Source organism: Chelonoidis abingdonii, chromosome 16, assembly GCF_003597395.2.
Source record: "Chelonoidis abingdonii isolate Lonesome George chromosome 16, CheloAbing_2.0, whole genome shotgun sequence".
Lineage (NCBI taxonomy): Eukaryota > Metazoa > Chordata > Testudines > Testudinidae > Chelonoidis > Chelonoidis abingdonii.
The window spans coordinates 20688280-20710305 of NC_133784.1; the positions used below are offsets into that span (position 1 = coordinate 20688280).

Consider the following 22026-nt stretch of genomic DNA (forward strand, 5'->3'; position numbering starts at 1 on the left):
CCCCCACGTCTGCACTCACTCCTCGTCCCCAGCCAGCTCCAGACTAATTAAACCCCCCTCCCACCCCCCCCAGCCCCTCCTCTCTGCTCAGTTCCTTTCCGAGGCCACGAGGTCACCTGATCCCTTTGTCTCCAACACCTTCAGTTGGCCCCTTTGGAGAGGAGGGGCCCAGGCCATCAGTTGCTAGGAGACAGTGTCAGGCATTTAGGTGCACTGGCCCTTTGCTCTGCAGCAATCACACCCCCTTATTCCACCACCTAGATATTAAGAACTCCATAGGGGACACTGAGGCACCAACACAGTATTCAGAGAAAACATTAAGAACATTCCCAGTTCGTCACATCTTCCTTTTTGGAAAATGGGGTGCTGAGGAGAGGCAGGACGCACTGGCTCCAGCAGATGGCAGGTCCCACTGCTGTGTTATGTCAGGTTTAAATGGAAATAATACATGATATGACAACAGCTTAGCTGATGAGCATGGTGACTACTGATCTGGTTATCCCCCATAAATTCATGATGGCAGAACCTCTGCTCCTGGCTTTGTACAGACACAGGGGACAATGCAACGCAAATCAGTCAAAAATAGGGTGCGGGGAAAAACCTGCCCTATCCAAAGTTTAGGGAGAGTGAATGGCCAGACTGCTCAGTTGGGCCTGCAGGCATTCTAGAAGCTTGGGAATAGCCTCTCTTCCTCTACCAAATACCCAGCTCTGCAGGTAATGGTGTCTTTTGAAATCAGTGTTACCAGGACACACAGTTTGTGGCTGTCCCTAAAAGTGGAGTGTACGCACTGCTTGGGAAGGCAGGGGCTGTGTGCCTGTGTGCTTATTCACTCATCCAGATAGACAGGGCTTTGTCGCTCTCCCTGGGGCTCTGACTTTGTGACTGGGAGTGGATAGGAACAGGGTCATGGGAGATTCTGCCAGGTGCTCTCTTCTCTGCACAAGTCTTTGTAGCAGACCAGAACTTGCATTCGGTGCCACTCAGTAACTGACAGGCTGCACTCCTCGTGCACTGCAAGCTCCCCTGCCCTTCAGTGCCATGTTTCCCCAAGTACTGCTCCTCAGCCCCCCTCTGGCTCCTGCAGCCAGATCCACAGCTACTGCACTCAGCACACTGCTGCCTGCTGAACCACTGTGTTGGCTGCTATGGATTATGATGGAAGTTGGGACACCAAGGCAAACGGCATTACTTGTATGCTATGGATACTGGAGTGCGATAGGTGTCACAGCAGAGCTCTGCAGCACTGTAGCGCAAATTGGCAGCAAAAATCCTCAGCTATGGGGGGCATGGATCAGCATTCACATACCACTCCCTGTCAGTACCCAGCCCAGGCTGGAGAAGCTAATGATCCAACCAGTGGATCAAATTGGGTGAGAAATCCAAGTCACGGCCCCCCGCCATACATTGTGCATATGCTAAGAAGACCCTCAGCTGTAGCAGCCTCATTTGCCCAGGAAAGTGTGCCAAGGAGAAGGGGAGAGAAGATGATGCTAGCTCTCCTGGAAGGCCAAGAGAAGGCTGCAGAAAGGCCTTGCAAATTGATAGGGTCCCGCCATTCAGTATCATATCAGCTTAATGAGCTCGAAATGCTAAACTCTTCTATCAGCACAGTCTCCTTTTTTTTTTTTTCTTAGCAGTGATTATGTTGCTGACACACACATTCATATTAAGTTGCTGTTTGCCCCCCTGGTGGTTTCAAAGGCCAGACCTGATTAAGTTATTTTTAGTGGCTTGGAGGAAAAAACCTCACCCTGAACGCACCCGCTAAGAACAATTAGGAAAGGCTTTATCGCCTGTTTAAAAAGCACACACAAAACTGGGCTGTCTGCTTCCCACCAAGTGCCCCTCACAGCAACAGGGTGAAAGCTCTGCACCATGGGGTGAGGTTCATACCTGGAGGCAGGGGGACACAAAACAGGACACAATACTAGCCGCAAAAACCTCATGCAAAATCCTAACTCCAAAACAGCTGCAAAAGGACCTCCCTGTCCTCCTCCAGAATGCTGCCCTCTGCTGAGATGCCTGCAAAACAGTGGATACTGGTGTGTCGTGCCCACTGCCCAGCCTACTGATCAGTATGGCCTCATTGTTTCCTTGCACTCCCCCGTCTGTCTGTTATAGCCACCTGTCATCTCCAGCCTTAAAACACTGAGCCTTCAGGGCAGCGGCTGTCTCTCAGCATGAATGAGACCTGTTGCCAGATTCCGAGGGTCAGCGACTGCTGTGGAAATGCCACCCACCCTCTGCCATACCCTCTTTCTGTACCCCGCTGCGGCATGTAGGAGCAGCTCATCCAACAGGGCTGGATCCATGACTCAGCCCTGGCAGAAACAGATTCATGCACAGAGCATGTGGAGCCTTAGCTAAAATGGGTTGGCACTGGCCAACATTGCTTCCGCAGAGGGAAGCATAGACACGTGCTACCACAATATGCTGCAAACCAATTCCAACAATGGCTCCAGTTAGTGAGGCGCTGGGAACCCTGGGCTATGCCCCCAGAAACCCCAGTGCCAAACCCAGGTCACTGCAGCCCTGTGTGGACATGGCCCATGTATGGCTCTGCAGCGAGGATGCTCAGAGGAGGGGTTGAGAAGCATGGGTCTACATGCAAGGGAGATGTGTCTGTACAGCACCCAACACAGTGGGGCCCAGACTGGTGCTCTCACACTGCAAATTAATACTTACTGCCAGATCTTTGCACTTTGATTGGAATGTTAAATGACCCATTTCTGTGTGTGCATAAAAAACAGTGGAAATCTGCAGTTTTCCAGTGCAATCTGGATCTGTTTTCACCCTCCCCAGTTCTACCCTCAAAGCGGGGTTTGGTGGGGAGAATTAAAGGCTATGCTGGGAGATTTGAAAACTCTCCTCGATCCTGACAACAGCCGGCTTGCAGCCCCACAGCGCGAAATGCCACGCTGCACGTGATGGGGGGCGGGGCGGGAACAAGTCAGCTGGCAGCAGTTTTGTGAAAAGTACATCCAGGGCACGAAGCAGTATGGAACAAACACAGAAATGTTTGTGTGATACTGGGCACCATGTTTCATTCCCTGCACACAGCTCTGTTTATAAGGATCTTTGGCCCAAAGTTAAGGTTATTATTTGTTTTCTGGAGGCCTCTGCTGAGATCACAACCCCATTGCACTGGGTGCTGGACATACGCAAGGTGAGAAACAGCCCCCCAACAGGCCTGTGATGGAAACAGACAAGACAGACAAAAGGTGGGAGGGGAAGAGACTTACCTGAGCTCACAAGCAGAGCTGGGACTAGAATTCAGCTCTCCAGAGTCCCAGTTCAGGGCCCTGTCCACTAGCCCCCTCTACCTCCCAAACATAATCCCTCCCCCATGGCTTCCTATGTCCCGGAGGCTGTTCAAACTCAGCCTCCAGGCACTGAGCCTCTGGAGTCCAGCCCTGAGTGAAGCTTTCACCCTTCCCCTCACAAATATTATGGAGCATACAGCTCGTGGCTATAAGCATAGGAATATTGTCATCGGCCAGGTCCAGCTTCCCACAGAGGCAGCGCCAGGAGGCTTTTAAATGGCCAAAAGCACACTCAACAGTCATTCTGCACTTGCTCAGCCTCCTTGCTGCTGTCAAGTTGACCCATGTATGGCTTCATAAGCTAAGGCATTAAGAGGTAGGCGGGGTCTCCTAGAATCACAATGGGCATTTCGACTTCCCTACGGTGATCTTGTGGTCTGGGAAGAAAGTCCCTGCTTGCAGCTTCCTGAACAGGCCAGTGTTCCGAAAGATGCATGCGTCATGCACCTTTCTGGAGCAGCCTGCGTTAATGTCTGTCAATTGCACATGGTGATCGACAAGCACCTGGAGAACCATTGAGAAATACCCCTTCTGATTAATGTAGTCGGTGGTACTAGAATTGGAATATGCGTGCCATCTATCACCCCTCCGCAGTTAGGGAAGCCCATTTGTGCAAAGCCATCTACAATGGCATGCACGTTGCCCGGAGTCATGGTCTTTCGGAGCATGATGCGATTAATGGCCCTGCAGACTTTTGTCAACACGAGTCCAATGGTAGACTTTCCCACTCCGAACTGGTTAGCGACCGATCGGTAGCAGTCTGGAGTAGCCAGCTTCCACAGTGCAATGGCCACGCGCTTCTCCAACAATAGGGCAGCTCTCATTCTTGTGTCCTTGAATTGCAGGGCTGGGGCGAGCTCATCACACAGTCCCATGAATGTGGCTTTCCTCATGCGAAAGTTCTGCAGCCACTGCTTGTCATCCCAGACGTGCATGATGATGTGATCCCACCACTCAGTGCTTGTTTCCTGAGACCAAACGTGGCGTTCCCCTGTGGTCAGCACCTCCGTGAATGCCACAAGCAATCTCGTGTCGTAGCTACTACACGTGGCAAGATCAATGTCACACTTCTTTTGCCTTTGTAATTTAAGGAATAACTCCACTGCCACCCATGATGTGTTGGTCAGAGCGAGCAGCATACTGGTCAGCAGTTCGGGATCCATTCCTGCAGCCCGAAGAGGCAAGGCACACAGTACAGAAACCGATGAAAGATGGCACCAAATGCAGATGGAAGCACAGGGATTGCTGGGACACAAAGCAATCATGGGGCATTGGAACAGGACCCAAGATGCTGTGCGACCTGCTCTGCCTTCCTACAACCCTTAGCAGCAGAAGAGAAAGAGGTGCTCTGTGGGATAGCTGCTCAGAGTGCACCGCTCCGAAGACCGCTGCAAGTGTGAACACGCTATAAAACGCAGGCAGCTGACAGTGTGAACACCCAACAGCGGTTTCCCTTTAACGCTCTCTGAGTGGCGCTGTAACTCCCGGCACTGTAACTCCGCCAGTGTAGACATGCCCCCAGAAGCTGAGAATGGGTGACAGGGGTGGATCAGTTGATGATTACCTGTTCTGTTCATTCCCTCTGGGGCACTTGGCATGGGCCACTGTCAGAAGACAGGATACTGGGCTAGATGGACCTTTGGTCTGACCCACTGTGGCCATTCTTATGCAGCACATCTCCAGATGGCCTGATCCTTCCTGCCATGTCTACATGCTGCTTGGCAAGGACCTGATCCTGCCCTGGTTGACGTCAAAGGCAGCTTTGTCATTGACTCAAACAGGATCTGGCCTGATGTGAATTAGTGCTTAATTACTGCCAATTACTCACCATTACTGGGAATTACTTGTAAATGGACAGGCCTTGATTACTAACATAAGTGAGTGAGGGATGTTCACTAATTGGAAATGATTATATTTTCTTTGGGGGTGAGGCTGAGCTCTCCGCCTCACAAGCAGCCATGGGACCAACCAGCCCCTTTGCTTTTGGCACTGTCCAGGGAACAGGAGATGTTTTCCAGCTGGTAAAAGAGCCCTATCCTCTCTCCTGCTTAGCCTCGGAGCCCCTGACTCCACATCACAGACTGCATGTGTGCTGGCCAGGGGAGCGCAAGGGTGAACACTTTGTTCTGGGTCCTGAGTCCTGCATTTGGCGGCAAGGCATGGGGGTTTCCTTTCCTGAACCAAGCCGGGGGGGAGCTGTGATGGGTCAGCCACAGCTGGGGGACAGCAGGTAAGCCCTCCTTGTCCGCATAACCACAGGGAGCAACAAAGAATGTTGTACTGAGTCCTGGAGGAAGGGGGGGGAAAGGGACAGAACACTGATTTTTAGGGCTGTCTCCTCCATCCTCTGCTATGAACCCTGGTGCCACGAAGGCAGCACTAACCCTAACTGGCACTGCAAGAACAAGTACCGTTGCCCCCTTGGGACAGCAAGTCTGTGTGGATTGTGTACATGATTCCCGCCACTGACATCCAACCCAAGGGAAGACCAATGCTCTTGGGATCTCTGCATGTCAATATTCCCCATCACTTGTAAACAGTGAAGATCAGACTTAGGAGAAAAGAAAAGGAACCCCAGCACTGCAGTGACATCCCCATTCATTGCAGAGATTCGAGCTGGCAGCAAGTCCCATCCTGCCCTGAGCCACTGATGCTCACAAAGGACATCCTCGCACTTACTCATGCTGCTGGGGAACAGCTGATATAAGAAGATGCACACACATCAGGGCCATCACTTGGGCTGGCAGAAGACTTGACCGAGGTTGGGTTGAAATGCCCCCACATGCTAACTCCAAACAGATCAACGCTGCAGCAAATACTCAGTTCTTCAGATTCATTTGAAATCCAGAGGGCCAGAGGGAAATACCCTGACGCCATCCCCACTCATAAACTTCAGTGTAGAGCATGTGCCATGGACGGAGTCTAGGACAACAGGGGGCCTGTGGGGGGGCTCTCCTGTTCCAGTGATTCTGAGCTGCTCTAGGCTGCCATAAATCAGAGCCCCACCCAGGCTGCTCTATTTTATACCAAGGGCCTGTTTCAGCCCCTGAAGCAGCCCTTAATATGTATAGTGTAAGGTGGCTTGGATTCACCTTTGCTTCCTAGAACTCTGTACTTAGAACTGAACCAACCCTCTGAGTCTTAGGGAAACTGGGAGCTGGATTGCAGCTCTGCAACTCAAGACTCATTTTAAACTGGGGCAGGGTTGCTCAAAACCTTAACTCCAAGGACCCTTGTTTATGACTGGGACAAACAACCCAGCCTGGCTGATTCTGACCTCCACCAATGACCAGGAGCAGAGGATGACAAAGGATCTGTCTGCTGTACCATGCCCTGGCATGCCTCTGAAATGAGCTCTAAAACTGTGGGATCGATACAGAGTTTTATGGGCAGCCAGTGGAGAGACTGTAAAACAGGGAACGAGGGAACTGGAGATCCCCCTGCCCCTGGTGACATTACAGGTGGACAAACAGGAACGTATGCACGGGTGCAGGTGAAATAAACCATATTAGACTTTGGTGAGTTTCATGGCTCTTCGGGGGAGCGCAGGGCTTATTCTGGGCACCCATGTGAATGGGTCTACCTACCTCAGCCTTTAAAGCTGGACCCATTTCTCCATCTATAGCCCTATGCTCTGGTCCATTAAACCATGCTCCAGTCTCCCACACTGGACGGCATAAGGAGGCTGAGCTAAGATGCTGCTTCTAATGGATGGTGGCAGCGCATTTATCTTTGGGCACTGCACTCGGCATAATACTCAGGGCACTGCAGGAAAAGGGTTTATTTAATAAGGCCATTTATCACGGCAGGGAGCAAGGGAGAGCTGCCCACTGACTGTGCTGCTGGGCAATCCAAGTGGCTCTTGGCAGGAGCTGTGTGCTGGGCCCCTCACCCTGAGAAAGAAAGAGGGAGCTAAGGAGCTTGGGAAGCTGGAATTTCTGACCCTGAGCTACCATCACATGACCCTGCTGGAAACACACTGTTGTTATGTGTATTACAGTAGGACCTATGGATCAGGTCCCCTTGCGCCAGGTGCTGTACGCTCTAAACAGACCAAAGGGCTTACACTGTAAATAGACCGGCAGAACTCAGCTCTCCTGAGTCCGCACTGTTGCCCCACTCACTGGCAATGAGGGATTAGCTCTTGGAATTAACTCCAGGGCCTGTCCCAGCACTCCCCATTCTCCCATCCCTGGAGGCTATCGCTGTGTATGTCTGCCCACCCTGAGCAGAGCTATCTCTGCAGGGGCAAGGGAGATCTTGGTCTTTGGCCTAACTGCAACCTCTGTGTTATAAGCATAAGTCCCAATTCTGAACCTTAGTGTCCAAAATGTGGGTGCCTGCATGAAACCTCCAAGCTTAATTACCAACTTAGATCTGATAGCGCTGCCACCAGCCAGATTCCAGTGTCTGGCGCACTCTGGTCTCCCCAAAACCTTCCCTGGGGGACCCCAAGACTCAGATGCCCTGAGTCTACAACAAAGGGAAATAACCCCCTCCCCTTGTCTCCTCTTTATTTCCTCCCAGGCTTCCCCTCCCTGGATGGCCCTGGACGATCACCCTATTTCAATTCCTTGAAATGCAAAACAGAGAGATCCAGTTTCTTTCACCCTCAGTCAGAGTCCCTGCAAAGGTAAGCTTTGCAACTCTGACACAAAGAGATTTCCCCCTCCCAGTCTTTCCCTGAGAGAGACCGTAACCCTGGCACAGAGATTCCTATCCCCCTGAGCCTCAACTAGAAAAGAAAATCCAACAAGTTTTAAAAAGAAAGCTTTATATAAAAAGAAAGAAAAAGACATAAAACTGGTCTCTGTATCAAGGTTGACAATATACAGGGTCAATTGCTTAAAAGAAAAATGAATAAACAGCCTTATCCAAAAAGATATACAATTTAAAACATTCCAGCAAACTACACACATGTAAATACAAAAACAATATAAAAACCTATTGTCTTCTACCTTTTGTACTTACACTTGGAAACAGAAGATTAGAAAAGCCTGGAGATAGAAATCACTCTCATAGCCGAGAGAGCACAGAACAGAAAACACAGACAAAAGGACACACACCCAAACATTCCCTCCCTGAGCTTTGAAAAATCCGGTTTCCTGATTGGTCCTCTGGTCAGGTGTGTGGTTCCCTTTGTTAACCCTTTACAGGTAAAAGAAACATTAACCCTTAGCTATCTGTTTATGACACTCTGTTTCTCTGCCTCCATCATCCCACACTTCCCCCTACAATTTCCCACTGCTGCTCGCAGAGTCCCAGCAAGGAGGGCTAGCGATGGTGAGTGTGCTCTCATATGGAAGACGGTGGTGGCCACTGGTCTTTTGGCCACCAGGCTGTGCACACCTGCTCTGAGCAGGGCCAGGCAGGGCTGTGGTTACAGGAACCCCAACCGCTGGGCAATGCAAGGGGAAAAGGGCTAGCGTAGACAGGAGGGAGGGATAGCTCAGTGGTTTGAGCACTGGCCTGCTAAACCCAGGGTTGTGAGTTCAATCCTTGAGGGGGCCACTTAGGGATCTGGGGCAAAATCAGTACTTGGTCCTGCTAGTGAAGGCAGGAGGCTGGACTCGATGACCTTTCAGGATCCCTTCCAGCTCTATGAGATAGGTCACCAAGGGTATGTCTACACAGCAAAGAAAACCCACGGTACTGAGCCCAGGTCAGCTGACTTGGGCTTGTGCCCCTCCAGCCGCGAAGCTAAAAACAGCAGCATAAATGCTCTTAAACCTGGCAGGGGGTGGATGGTGGGTCTTGGAGCCCAGGCTCTGTCCTGAGCCCCAGAGTCTACACTGCTATCAGCTCAAGCTTAAGTCAATTGACCCAGGCCCTGACACTTGGTACTGCAGGTCATTTATTGCAGTGTAGACACACTCTCGGGGTCTGTCTTCAGTGCAGATTGAGCCCTGGCTCTTATGGGTGTTGCTCTAATACTCTCTCCTCCCGCCCCTTCGACACACAAACCCTCTCAGCCGAGTTTGGTGGTGTTTTGAACCCAGGCTAGCTGTCCTGCCTCAGGGTGGGGGGTTAGAGCCCAGCTGCTACTTCCACTCTGCAGTGAGGACGCAGGCTAAACCATGCACTGACAGTCCACTGATGCTTTCCCACAATTTCCCGCGGTGTGCCCAGGAGGACAGACCCGTGCTCCCACAGTTCACTGGGAGAGAGTCACAGAGACCCACGAGATGTGCCCCCAGAAGTCCTAGTGACACACACGGGGCACTGCGGTCTGGTTTGCAGGGCAGGTGCTCACACCTGGGCAAGGTTAAGCCAGGGGCTGATCACCAGGGCTACCTCTGCAGTGAGGATGTCCCCCCAGACTGCAGAACCCTGCCCCTGCTGTAGGTGAAGGGGGGATTCTCTCTCCATGCGTAACAGCCTCCCTGTCCATTCCTCTAGACCTGCCCATGTCGGGCGTACAGTTCTCCCAGGCCCCTCCCTGGAGGGCTCACAGCCAGCTCTTCCCACAACAGTTTGACTTTGGTTAGCGTTAGAAACAGAAATTCTGAGGAGCAGGCACTTTCCATTCTCAAGTGCACAGGCCTGGGAGGTCAGTCCCAGCTCTGCAAAACACTTCAGTTCTTGTTTAGCTCTGAGCATGCACTTAAAATCCCATTGACTTAAGCCCATGCTTAAGTGCTTTGCTGCTGCTGAGGAGAGAGGATTCATGCTGATGCTAAGGAGGATTGTTCTCCAAGAAGCTCCAGGAGAAAGCACATCAGTGAGGGCCTTAGCACAGTAACTGAACATAAGCCAGCCAGACTCGGCTCCTTTCCTAATAACCTTGCACTGCCGCGGCAACTGAGGCAAGTTAATAATTAATGTGCAGCAACCAAAGACAATTAACCATAATTGTGGGGCCATTAATTTCCTGTCAAAGAGAGAGCCTGATTGGTGCTGGGGTGCACGCTCCCACCACTCCGTCCTATTTGTCAATCTGGTGACAAAGCAAGGCTGGGCAGGGCAGAATGCTTCTTGAAATCCTAGGCACGTCTGTGCAATGTAGTGCCCTCCCTTAGAGGAAAGCATGCAAAACCTGTCCCTGCAGTCAGGAGCTGCTGGGGCCTGATCCTGTATGCCCACCACATGCAGAACTCCCATTGACTTCAGTGGGAGCTAGGCACCTGCTTTGGGCCCGATGCTGCATGTCCTCAGTGTGCAGAGCTCCTGCTGACTCCAACTTCTCTCTGACTCTCATGAAGCATTTTCCGGATGAGCCCTGGTTAAGACAAAGCTGCCCTGCAGCGATGTTGTGCTGCAACAAGCCTGTTTTCAGCTGGGTTTGCAGCCAGTCTCCCCAGGCAGTGCGTTTTGCACACAGTTTTAAGGGGCAAATTATGATACAAACATGTTGTTTTTGTAAAAACAAAGCAGGTTGTGTGGAAATCATGGAAATGATACACAAACCCCATGGAAAACAGCCTTCCCTCCTTTGCGATGTCAGTAGACAAAAAACCATGGCATTCAAGATCTGAGTGTTGTTTCAGCTGTCTGGTGATTGGCACCTGTGTCAGTCTAGCCTAGGTGGCAGCCTCCTCACAGCAAAGCCCTGCCCTGTGACTGTGTGTCCTCGCTGTTCCTGCACTCGTCTGCACACATCCCATAGTTCTTGGTGCTCAAATGCCCTAGGCTTCTTCCCCAGTCTGCTGTGTCAATTGAGAAAGAACTTGTCTGTCCTTCAGGGGAATTGTGGGAAGGCCCTGGGGGGCTGTCAGCACTCAAGTGATCTTGCCTGCGTCCTCACTGCAAAGTGGGCAGGTTCCAGCAGTGCAGGCAAGCATGGGGTCAGAGTGCAAATAAGCTTGCGCTTGAGGGGTTTGCTATAGACGGCAGGAGGATTTGGGCAACAACACATTTAGGCATATTGGCCAAGGCTACAGTGTAGGCATATCCACAGTGATAGTCCCAGCTCCTAAGAGCTTAGTATCGCTGGCTGGTCTATGGATACAGCATCCATAGACCAGCCAGTGAAAACAAGGATTATTAAACCCAGTTTTAAAGATGGGGAATGGAGGCCCAGAGAGAGTAATTGTCATACATCAGTCAGTGGCAGAGGGAGGAGATGAACTCAGATTAATGTGGCACCTTTCTCAAGAATGAAATTTGTTCAGATTAAAGAAGCAAAGATGACTAAAGCAACAGGAAGAAGGTATTCCCCAGAGAAACCAACCAGTTCTTTCCTTCTGCGCAACAAATACCATCAGAAGGAAAGAAAGAAAAGTCTAAACAGTGTCTATTGGTGGCTTCTGGGCAGCAACTTCTCCAAGGGATTTCCAGTGTCTGCTACACGCTGGATGCATAATGTGTATTTACATGAGAGAAGAAAAGGATTCTGAAACATGACAGCTTCCAGCACTCCTTGTTCATGTCTAAACACGGATTTAGAGCAAATGCTGCATTCATGTTGCCACCCACAGGTTTCCAGGAGAGGTTTGTTTTTAATGTGGTGAACTAAACAAAGAGAACCCACCTGTTAAAAATATCCCCAGGAGAAAGGATGAAAATATATATATATACTACACACACAAAACCTAGTTGTATGTAATTTCCCACCCCCAGGCTCCTTGTCCCAGTTTAGTCCCTGCACACCTGCCGCAGGTCTGGCTTTTGTCTTCTCTGCATTAGTGTCAGGCAGCTTCCTCCTGTCAGGCTGCTTGGGCCCAGCATGGGTGTCACTGAGAGGGGTCAAGTATCAGAGGGGTAGCCCTGTTAGTCTGGTTCTGCAAAAAGCGACAAAGAGTCCTGTGGCACCTTATAGACTAACAGACGTATTGGAGCAAAAGCTTAGTCTATAAGGTGCCACAGGACTCTTGTTGCTTTTTACTGAGGGGGTGTCACTCTCAGCTCTCAGTTCAGGTGCCCAAACTTGACATGGGCTTTAGCTTATCTGACCTCTCAGTCTTCGTCTTTAAAGGAAACCTGCACAACACTTTCAAAAGACAAGCTGGGAGCTTAAATTCATAACTTTGGTAGAGGCTAAAAATCATGGACTCAAAGACATTGGATTTATGGCTTATTACAACAAACCAATGGATAGACAGGCAGATGATGGAAACGCTTTGCTCCCCTCATTCACCACAATGAGGTATGAACTTGCAGAGCCAATGGAACCATTTAAATACTAAAGCCACTATTGAGGAAAGCATGTCAACACATATTTAACTTTAAGTACATGCGTAAGGGCTTTCTTGAATCAGGGCCTAATATCGTTAAGCACAGGGAATGTTTCATTTAAAAGCATGGGTCTGACCCTGCAATCCCATCCCTTTGCCTGTGCAGAGTGCCACTGACTCCAGCACACGGCAGGTGGGTGAAAATACCTGCACGGCTCGGGCCTTAGACCCAGACACGTCAGACAATGGAAGAGTTACAGTTCTCAGACCATTAACATGCTTACATTGCGCCTAGTGTGGCAGATCCTCAGCCCTGGTGCGGCCTTGCTTTACAAAAAGGGATTTAGGCACCAGACTCCTAACTTTAGGCTCCTAAATTCACTCAAGGGTCTGCACCTTAGTGCTTTCACTTCCTGACTTAGTGCTTTTAACTCCACCACCTTCACATTGCATCACCCTGCACGTGAACATGCTCACGCCTGTGTCTCTCCTTCTGGCAGCTGAGAGAACTGTATCTGTTCTGCAGCCAGCCCTGTTGGGATGGGGCTTTGTCTGGTTCCAGATAAGCAGGGACCCGGAGTTTAAAGGACAGACTTTAAACAAGCTGCTACTGTTTATGCAAATACTGGCTATTAAACATGAAAACCTTCCCCACCTCTGATATTTTTTGTCTTTGTTGCACTTCCAGGGCTTCTGCTTAGGATGCCCTCCTGCTGTGTCCTTCCAGGAGGTAAATACCTGTTTGGACAAGCAAGGGGCTAAAGAGAACATGGGTAAAAACCGATAACAGCAGTTGTCAGGCAAACAAAAGAAAAGAGCTGTCACCTAAGCAGAGGTAGGCTCAGTGCAGGAAGAAGGCTGTTAGCTAGGGATCAAAGCAGAATGTAGGGAAGCAAAAGCGCCCTTATATTTTCTATTACCCCCTGCATCACAGGCAGCCGGTGCCATTTGGATAGTTAAAAGGAGCCCCGAATAAACAGGAAATCCCAAGCACCCTGCATTTGTGGTGGAATAATTAGCCCTATAGAGCTAGCTCCTCTACCAGGCTAATCGTAACTGATTCAATCATGCTTAACTTGATGTGTGGCTAAATTGATGCTTGCAGCTATCACTTCAACATAGTCTGTCACTGTGCCTTGTATTTCTCTTGCTGTCCTTCCGGCTCCAGCTTTTGAGAGTCGTTCGTTTTTCTTTTTAAATGGGATCCTATGTGAGTGCTGCCTATGAATGAGCCCCACACTTACCATCTCCACTGGGGGCAAAAGGAAGGAAGATGATCAACCCGGTTGGTCTGTATCTAAGAATCTATCTGCATAACCCTCTGTTTTCCCCAGAGGCGGGAAGGAAGAGGAGGGGAGGAAAGAAGGAGCCAAAAGCTGCAGCTCCGATGCCCCTGCCTGTATTTTTGTATCCATTTTCCAACACCAATGATGTGTGAAATGAAAATTGGACAGAGCTGGCTGCTCCCAGACCTGGAGCTTCATACAGCCTAGCTGCCGCCCTATAAGAGTGAGCGAGGGATGGAGGGAGAAGGGGAAGAGAAGATGCAAGCAAGAGGGGAGAGAGAAATGGGAAGGGAGGAGACTCCTGAACAGCTACACACCTGGTGTTGGTAAACCCATCACCATTTTAATAGCTGCTTGTTGGGGGCAGTGCTTGGAGTGGGAGGGGCCTGCTGTGTTTATTTACATGCAATTGCCCAGAATGCTCTGCCAATGCATGGCCGTGCTGGCAATTTACAGTACCTGAAAGACTGGGGACGTTGACCATTGGTGTTCCTGGCTCTTTTCAATGCCGTTTGTGACCAGGTCAGCTTTGCTATCACAGCCCCATGTCTATGAGCTGCTGGAGCCTTGAGGCAGCACAGAGCCCCATGAAAACGAACAGCTGGCTACCTCAATGGGAGCTTCCAAGTACGGGTGCAGCCTGCAGGGGGTGGGCCTAGCCTTCAGTGCCCAGCAATTTGCTGGACTGTATGGAAGGCGGGTGCCCAGGTTGTAGAAGTGGTTCAGGGTGCGCTCACCTCCCATCCCAGTATGTCATCCACATGCAGCCCTCTTGCCCACCCCCCAGGGGACTGTCCCCCTCCCCTCTCACCAAGGCCTCCTGCGAACGTCGTACAGGTCGATCTTATTAGGAGCTCTCCAGGGGGTGGCTGCAATGAAAACAGAAAAGATGTGAAACACCGCTGGAGAGGTGGATGTCAGCACACGGAGACAGAGGCTGGGGGAGGGGAGGTGACGAGCTAGCTCATTGGTTCTTAATCTATTGCCCAACATGGGCTGCAGATGCAGCTCTCTGTTATGTGGGCCGCATCCACACAGTATATATTCTACCTGGATGGCCCTGAGGATGTCACATGGGCCGCAGCTGTGTGCTGACTGGGCTGCCCATGGGCTGAGAACCACTGAGCTACATGCTCCCTGTAGAGGCAAAGCTGCTATGGATGTCAGCAGGAGCTTGGCCAGTACTGGGGGCATGTGATCAGCCCAGCACAGTGCCAGAGGAAGGGCTGAATGCTCCCAAGGAGTTAGATATCAGATCGCAATGCCTTATAAGCACCTGTAAAAGGACTGTGAATCTCAAAGCCTGAGTTCAGCACCTAAGCTCCCAGCATGGCACTAGGAAGCACTGTGCTGCTGCCCCCTAACCTGAGCATGCCCCACCTCCTAGCAGGGGTGTTTGAGGCTGCTGCAGTTACTCCGGGGCCATGCTACCATGTTTCCCTTCCCCCCAGAAAGCCGCGATGCTGGCGCAACAGACCTGGGTAGTAGCGGGTCACGCCAGTGGCGCTGCCGAAGACCTGCCACAGCAGAGTCGGATCTTCCTTCCGGTTCTCGATAAACACGTCCTCCAGGGCTTCAGTCCAGTTCAGCTCATTGAGGATCACGGTGGCTGGAAAGGAGAGAGCCCGGACGGGCTGAGTGGGGGCATACAGGACCTAAGGAGAGGACCTCATTCATTTCCCATCCTCGGCCTGAAAGGCGCTGGCCAGGGAACACATGGACACAGCGAGCCATGTCCTCCGCTGGTGCTGATTGGTGTAGATCTAGACCGCAGTGCGACTGGCCCAGGAGAGTAACAATACCCAGCAGCTATTGCTCTGCTGTGAATCTCAGCTGTGTGGTATCACGTGGCTGATGCTAACCCTTCAGCACATCCTAGCGCTCACTCAGTAGCCCGTGCCTCCCCTGATACGGGGAAGGAGGGGTGGGAGACCCCCACTTCTGCAGCAGGGCACAGGATTGAAGGCTGGGGCCAAGGGGATGCTGGGGGTGGAAGGGCAGGAGGCTCAGAAATGACAGCTGTGATGCTGGGGCCCCAAGAGTGGAGCACCATGGAAGGGAGAGTCTGGGCTCCATGAGGCACTGGAAGCCGTCCCCCAGGCCCAGACGTGGGAACGTGGAAGCCAGCGCCAGGCAGAGGTGAGTCCTGGTTTGTCACAGATCAGCATGGAGCTACCCAGCTCTGTCTGGGCCGCGTTCCAGCAGATCAGCCATGGGAGCAGCCCAGTCAGACACCACCCACAACCCCTCCGTGATTCTTCAGTGCCAGGGGCTTTGCAGCCATTGCCTGCAGCACACTCCTTCCACACTGGCTCCATCTTTCCCCACATCAGAATCACACTCAGCACAGTGTTGTGCCTTGGCCCCGTGTGCCCTCCTTCCTTGCCCACCCAGTGCACTGTGCCAGTGTCTCACCCACTGCTAGCCCCTGGGCCTGGGCTCCATCTCCTTCCTCCTCAATGTCTCCGCGACCCACTCACCATCCACCAGCTCATGCCCGCTCTTGCCCTGGTGCCCCTACACCCAGCATGGGCAGTGTAAGCAGGCAGCTACTCTGAGGGAAGCAGGCCTGAGTCAGGGCAGGATCCGGCCCCTTGAACCTAACTCATGTCACACCACAACTCTGGAACTAAAACAGTGTAGTCTCAGGCCTTCTTTGTGTTGACACCCGATCCTGCAATGGAAGCGCCAATCCTGCCAACGCTGGCTCCCAAGTGCAACCACTGGCCCGGGGTGACCCCATTGTAGTGCAGGGGGCTTGTCTCTGCAGGAGATACTACACACAGCTGTCAATGTTTGCAAAAACCGATCCTCAGGGCACATCCTGGCAGCAGTTCTGGGGTGTGGCTTCAGCTGGCCATGCTGGGGCTAGCTTTGACCTGGGTATCCTGTGTCCCAGAGCAGTAGAGCTGCAGCAGCACACATTTCCGCAGGTCTCTATGAGCCCTCCTGACCCCTGCATGATTATCAGACAACTCACCTGCACTAGGACTCGAGTGAGCTACAGCCAAGCCCCGTCATTGCCATATAGACCTACCCTCTGGCTGTGAGCTAGGGGCCTTCTCCTGCGTCTGCATAACCCAGGGTTCCTCTGTTCTCTGCCCGATCCTCAGGGGAGGGGAGTCTGTGACTGCAGCTGCTGAGGTCCCTAGTTCAATGACCAAGGTGGGCCAAGATGGGGGTCCTCACAGATCTAAGCTCCATGGCTTGGGGTACTTGGGGTACTTTCAACCTGGGGAGGGGGAGATGGACAAATCCGAGCTTCCCAGACTGATTGTTTCTTTCTCAATCAGCAGCTGGCAGGAACTCTGGGCCTCTTCTCCACATACTATTGCACAGATCCAGAAAGTCACCCCTGGCAGGTGTCAGGCTCCTAGTCTGAGTGGCTGGTGGGCAAAGGACCCTCCTTCCCAAAACGAGGAACAGCAGGAGGCACATTCAAACTTGTGGTACGTGCTTGCCGCCAAGTACCTGCAGTAGATGGGAAATAAATTGGGTCTGTCCCGCATGGGGGCCACATTTGAGTCCCTCCTCCATCAGCCAGTCCCCAAGAGACACAACAGGTGAGAGGAGTGGCCCTCCGGGAGCTCGCTCCACTCTGCATTCACACCGGCCTTTGTGCTCGACGCAAAAGCAATTAAGACACGGGCAAAGAGCGATTTGAAAGGGCTGAGCTGGGGGCAAGGGGTAGCTAGGGGGGTTTCTGCAATGGTACAGGGCTGAGCTGCGGAGCTGAGCACGGGGGAAGATAGATGAGGAGGTCTGAACCCTGTAGAGTACTCTCAGGCTGATGAGTCTCTCAAACTCCTCCTGTTGAAGATCTCGGCTCTCTGCGAGGAGGAAAACGTGGAGCCTCCTGCAGCGCACAAGTGGGCTGAACTCTCCCCAGTTTACAACACAGCAACTGCGCCTGGACTACAACTCAGGAGTCCTGACTCCTTTCATGTTATTGGCTCAGTCCATCTCTCTCTCCTCTCTTCTTCTTCTGCAGCCTCCTCATTCAGTGGGAATAAGAACCTCGCCTGTCCCATCCCCTCTCCAGCCCCTTTCTGAAACCCTGGAACTCTGCACCTGCTTGGGGAGTGCCCACCTGAGCCCAGTGCAAGCTCCCGCCTGCTCTGCCTCCCTGCGGCTCCGCTCTCAGCAACTCTACCACACGTAGGGGAGACGTTCCTCCATGTGCAAATATAGACAATAGCACAGAGATGGGAAGGGGCCTGAGCCTCTCCAGCTCAGAAGAGATATCACATGGTTCACAACCCTGCCAGACCCGGTAATGGTGCAAAGCGTGTCTGGGTGGGATGTGGGGGGGGGGGGGAAGGTATTTGGAGCAGGGCAGGCTGGCAACATCTGAGACGGAGTAGACAAGCCTAATGCCCTGCAAGCCACCTGTCCCATTTGGGGTTTGAAGTGCATGCTGGTGAAGGAGCGGGGAGCACTGAATGGTGGTATCCATCCACAGGCAGGACAAGGGAGGGAAGAGACAGGGAATAGATAGGAAAGGAATCCCTTCTCTTCCATCTAAAGACTAGGTGAGCATTCTCCCTCCACCAGTGCCCTGGCACCACAGTGATATGGCAGGTGCAGCACAAACAAACAGGCAAAACAGATCGATGGCCAGAACAATGTTTGCATAGAGTGAGGAGTCTCAGATTTCAGGCTACAGCATTAACTGCTCCCATGGCACCTGTGCAGCACCACTGCTGTGCCGGGCAGAATTTGGCACTGGGGGGCTTGTTTCCAGAGCAGGGGCTTCTGAGGGGCCTGGCAGGCTCTGAAGATGCCCAAAACTTGCTGGGAGTTCAGCCCCATGAGCTGAGGGCTTTGAAACATTTTAAAAGCCAACGTTCTAGGAAAGCATTTGTGGCTCTGAATGCCACTCTTGAAAGCAGAGCCGTATCTTGCCTAAAATAAAACAGAGAAAAAAACCCACCACCACAAACTGGGCAGCCCCTTCTAGCCCTGCTGCTTCCCACTGCCAAGAGGGGATGCCAGCCTGCATTGTGGAATGGCACGATGCTGACTCCAGTGTCATGGCCTCAAACCTCAGCTAGGCTGGCACACACCTCCAGAGCAGCTCCATGCCCTCGAAGGGCTGCGGCGAGAGCCCACATCGGGATGGGTGGGGTCAGGGGACTGAGCAATCCAGCCCCATCAGGGCTCGGGGCAGTTGCAAACAGGGCCAGTTTTGCATCCAATCTCTTTGTTGCTCCCCTTTGCTGACACCATCTGCTGCGCTGTTTGCACATCCCAGTGGGGGCTACTGGGCCACTGTCTAGAGAGGCTTGGACACAACCTGTGCCCTGAGCAAGCCAGCAAGGCTGCTGCCTTAGAGCTGCTCTTGGTCTCCAGCTTTCTGGCCACTGCGCCGGTTTTGGTTTCTTGCATTCTCAGTGACCTTGTGAGAGGGAGATTAATCTTCCTTAAAGCAGCAGTTTTTGTACGTGAATATAAACATCAGTCTGCTCTCAGGAGACAGCTACCCAGAGAAAACCATGCTGGCCGGATCCCCTCCACTTGGGTGCTGCATCCAGGGCCCCAGGGTTCAGGAATCCAGGTCCAGTTCTTCTCCCAGGGTCCATGCCATGCAGGCCCAGAAACCCAGATCCAGGTTCTCTCACGACTCCAATATTCTGTAACAGCCAACGTTTTCCCATTGCCGACTCCTTAGCGCTGGTGATGGCTACAGATTGCTTCATTATCCTTCCTTCCTACCTACCTAGCTGTATCCAAGTTACTCTGCCTTGCCTATCACCATCTGCTAGCTACACTTCTCCTGTAGATCCCATAGCACAGGGGTTCTCAAACTTTAGCAACCCAAGGACCCCCATTTTGATTTAAATTTTTTCAGACCCCCCAAACCCCAGATCAGCCCCAGGCCCTGCCCCCCAACCTCTTCTCTCAAGGCCTCACCCCTGCTCCTCCCCTTCCCTGTCTCTTTCTGCACCCTCTCCCAGCACATCCTGCACATCCCTGAACAGCTGTTCCCTGGCGTGCAGGAGGCACTGGGAGGGAGGGGGAAGAGTTGATCAGAAGGGCTGGTGGGCCCCCTGGAGCACCCTCGCAGACCCCAGTTTGAGAAACGCTGCCATAAGATACAGAATTTGCCTCCATTCTCTGCAGATAGAACAGGCTCCTAATGGCCCATCCAACCTGGTAACCGGCCTCTGCCAGTGGCCAAGGTCATAGTGGCCTGCCTGTGGCTGTTGCTGGGAGGCTGGACTTGGGTTCTGGGCTCAGTTTTATCCTGGGAGTTCCACCTACTCCTCCCCAAAGCCCCCCAGGCAATTCCTCCCCATCCTTAATGTGTCCGATGCCCTTACAACCCGCTATGGAGAGACAGTTATCAGAGCTCTGCTCAGTCAGTCATCACCACGCAGTCCTGCAGCATCCATGACCACTGAAGCAGCGTGGCCCAGTGGGTAGAGCACTGGACTGGGATGCAGGAGACCACTTAGCTCTGCCCCGACCCTGCTGGGTGTCCTTGAGCAAGTCACTTCCCTCTCTGCACCTCTGTTTCCCTGCTTGCCCTTTGCCTGTCCTGTCTGTTTAGGCTGTAAGAAGCTACCTTTGAAGATCTGGGCCCAAGCTCTTGTGGGGGAGGCAGGGGAGCAGGGGCTGCCTCTCAGTAAGTTCACGTGCAGTGCCCAGCACAAAGGAGGCACTGATCTCAGCTGAGAATGCCATGTGCTACTGTACACAAAAATGAGGAGGAGGCGGAAGGGCTCCGAGAGGTTCTGAAGGCGCTAAGGAGTTGTACGAGGGCCCAGCAGTCAGCTGCAGGGCAGCTAAGGTGCTCACAAGAGGGGCTTTCTCGTGCCCTGGAACAGCTCCACTAAGGTTATGCTGGGGATGGCTGACTGAGGGGATGCGCATGCATAAAGGATGCCTGCACCAAACTCTCACATCCCAGTCTTGCCTCAACCCCTGGCGAAGATGCAGGGAAGCCAGGGTGTGCAGGGGAGAGCCCGATCCTGAAACACTTTTGGGTCTCCAGGCTGCAGCAGCACACATCGGAAGGTGTACGGGTGCTAGAATGTACCAACATTTGTCCTGCCAGCTGGGGAGTTTCACAGAACTGAAGACTGGAGCTTCTCTTCCTTTATTTTGTAAAATTGCTTCTCCTTATCCATTGCATTTTTTTGTAACCCCACCCGCAAAACCCTAAGAAACTCCAGTGGAAAAAACTGTGAACAGAACATTAAGGTGACACTGCTAAGCACTGAGAAACCAGGGAAGGCCTAAGGTTAGGTCACACATGTAACCTTAACTCTGCCCCCTCATAGGCCTAAATTATGACACAGTCTCTTCCTACATGATCCTATATCATTTCTCTAATACTGCAAAACAACATATAGGTTTTTAGATAGCCCTGTGTAGCAGCTTCTTGTGCTATGCTCCGCTCCAGCTATCTTAAAGTTGCAGGGAAAAAATGGCACGATCAGTTGTATTATATGAGAACTGGCATGTGACCCGAGGAATATATTTAGTTCTCTTAAAGGTCCCTCCTACATCAGTCCCTCCTCTAAACTCCTTAGTGACCTTTATTACCCTTCCCTCAAAGCCTCGAGACACATTGAAGCCAGCTCGCCAGGCCAGGCAACAGATGAATCATGCTGCGAAGAGCTGGGGGTGCAATATGCGGGAACACACAACACAAGGAGTATCCACTGCCCACTATTCTCTCCCAACTTTGAGCCTACAGCTATCCAATAAAGGGGCCACCTCTTGGCCCTTGAGAAGGAGCATCTGCTGGGGCCATAAAGAAAAACACCTCCCCATCAATTTCATTATTTGTTACTATTATGCGAATTGCCCCAGTGCTTATCGGTCTGGAGTCAGGGTGCAGTTGAGCACAGAATGGGTTAACAGACTGTAATATACGACCCCTTTCTCTCAGATCTCTACAATGCTTTTTATGGAGGAAACCCTGCGTCATAATGGGAGTCACTTTGGTGCGAAGTTCTTAAAAATCTGGCTCTGACCTGTCACGGAAACATGATCTTAAGGGCCCTTAACTGCAGCTGGAGTCAACAGAAGCTCAGTGCTGCTCCAAATCAAGGCTTAACTTCTGTCAAATCAGCAGTTAAACACTAGTGGTTGTGCCTCAGTTTCCCCCATCTGTAATATGGGGATAATGATAGAGTGCAGTGAGGATAACACCACAAATGCCTGTGAGGTGCTCAGACAATAATAATCAATCAACCAATCAATTAAATAAAATATAGAAAATCTTTTCACTTTTAAGTAACTCCACTTTCATTTTTAATTTCCTCCATCTGAGAAAATAAACCTTTCCAT

General features: G+C 51.8%; 2 protein-coding genes across 6 annotated transcripts in view; one reads left to right on the top strand and one right to left on the bottom strand.

Annotated features, from left to right (window-relative positions):
* Positions 1-22026, top strand: part of CYB561D2 (cytochrome b561 family member D2) — a 532125-nt gene that overhangs the window by 157584 nt on the left and 352515 nt on the right. The window lies entirely within an intron of this gene.
* The window catches only part of CACNA2D2 (calcium voltage-gated channel auxiliary subunit alpha2delta 2), a 638569-nt gene that overhangs the window by 111084 nt on the left and 505459 nt on the right, over positions 1-22026 (bottom strand). For all 3 annotated transcript variants that reach the window (XM_075072870.1, XM_075072869.1, XM_075072871.1), the window contains exons 7-8: positions 15203-15334; positions 14537-14594 (exon numbers count right to left, since the gene is read on the bottom strand). In XM_075072870.1, coding sequence (XP_074928971.1) covers positions 14537-14594; positions 15203-15334 — 190 coding nt within the window. The remainder of the gene's footprint in view (positions 1-14536; positions 14595-15202; positions 15335-22026) is intronic.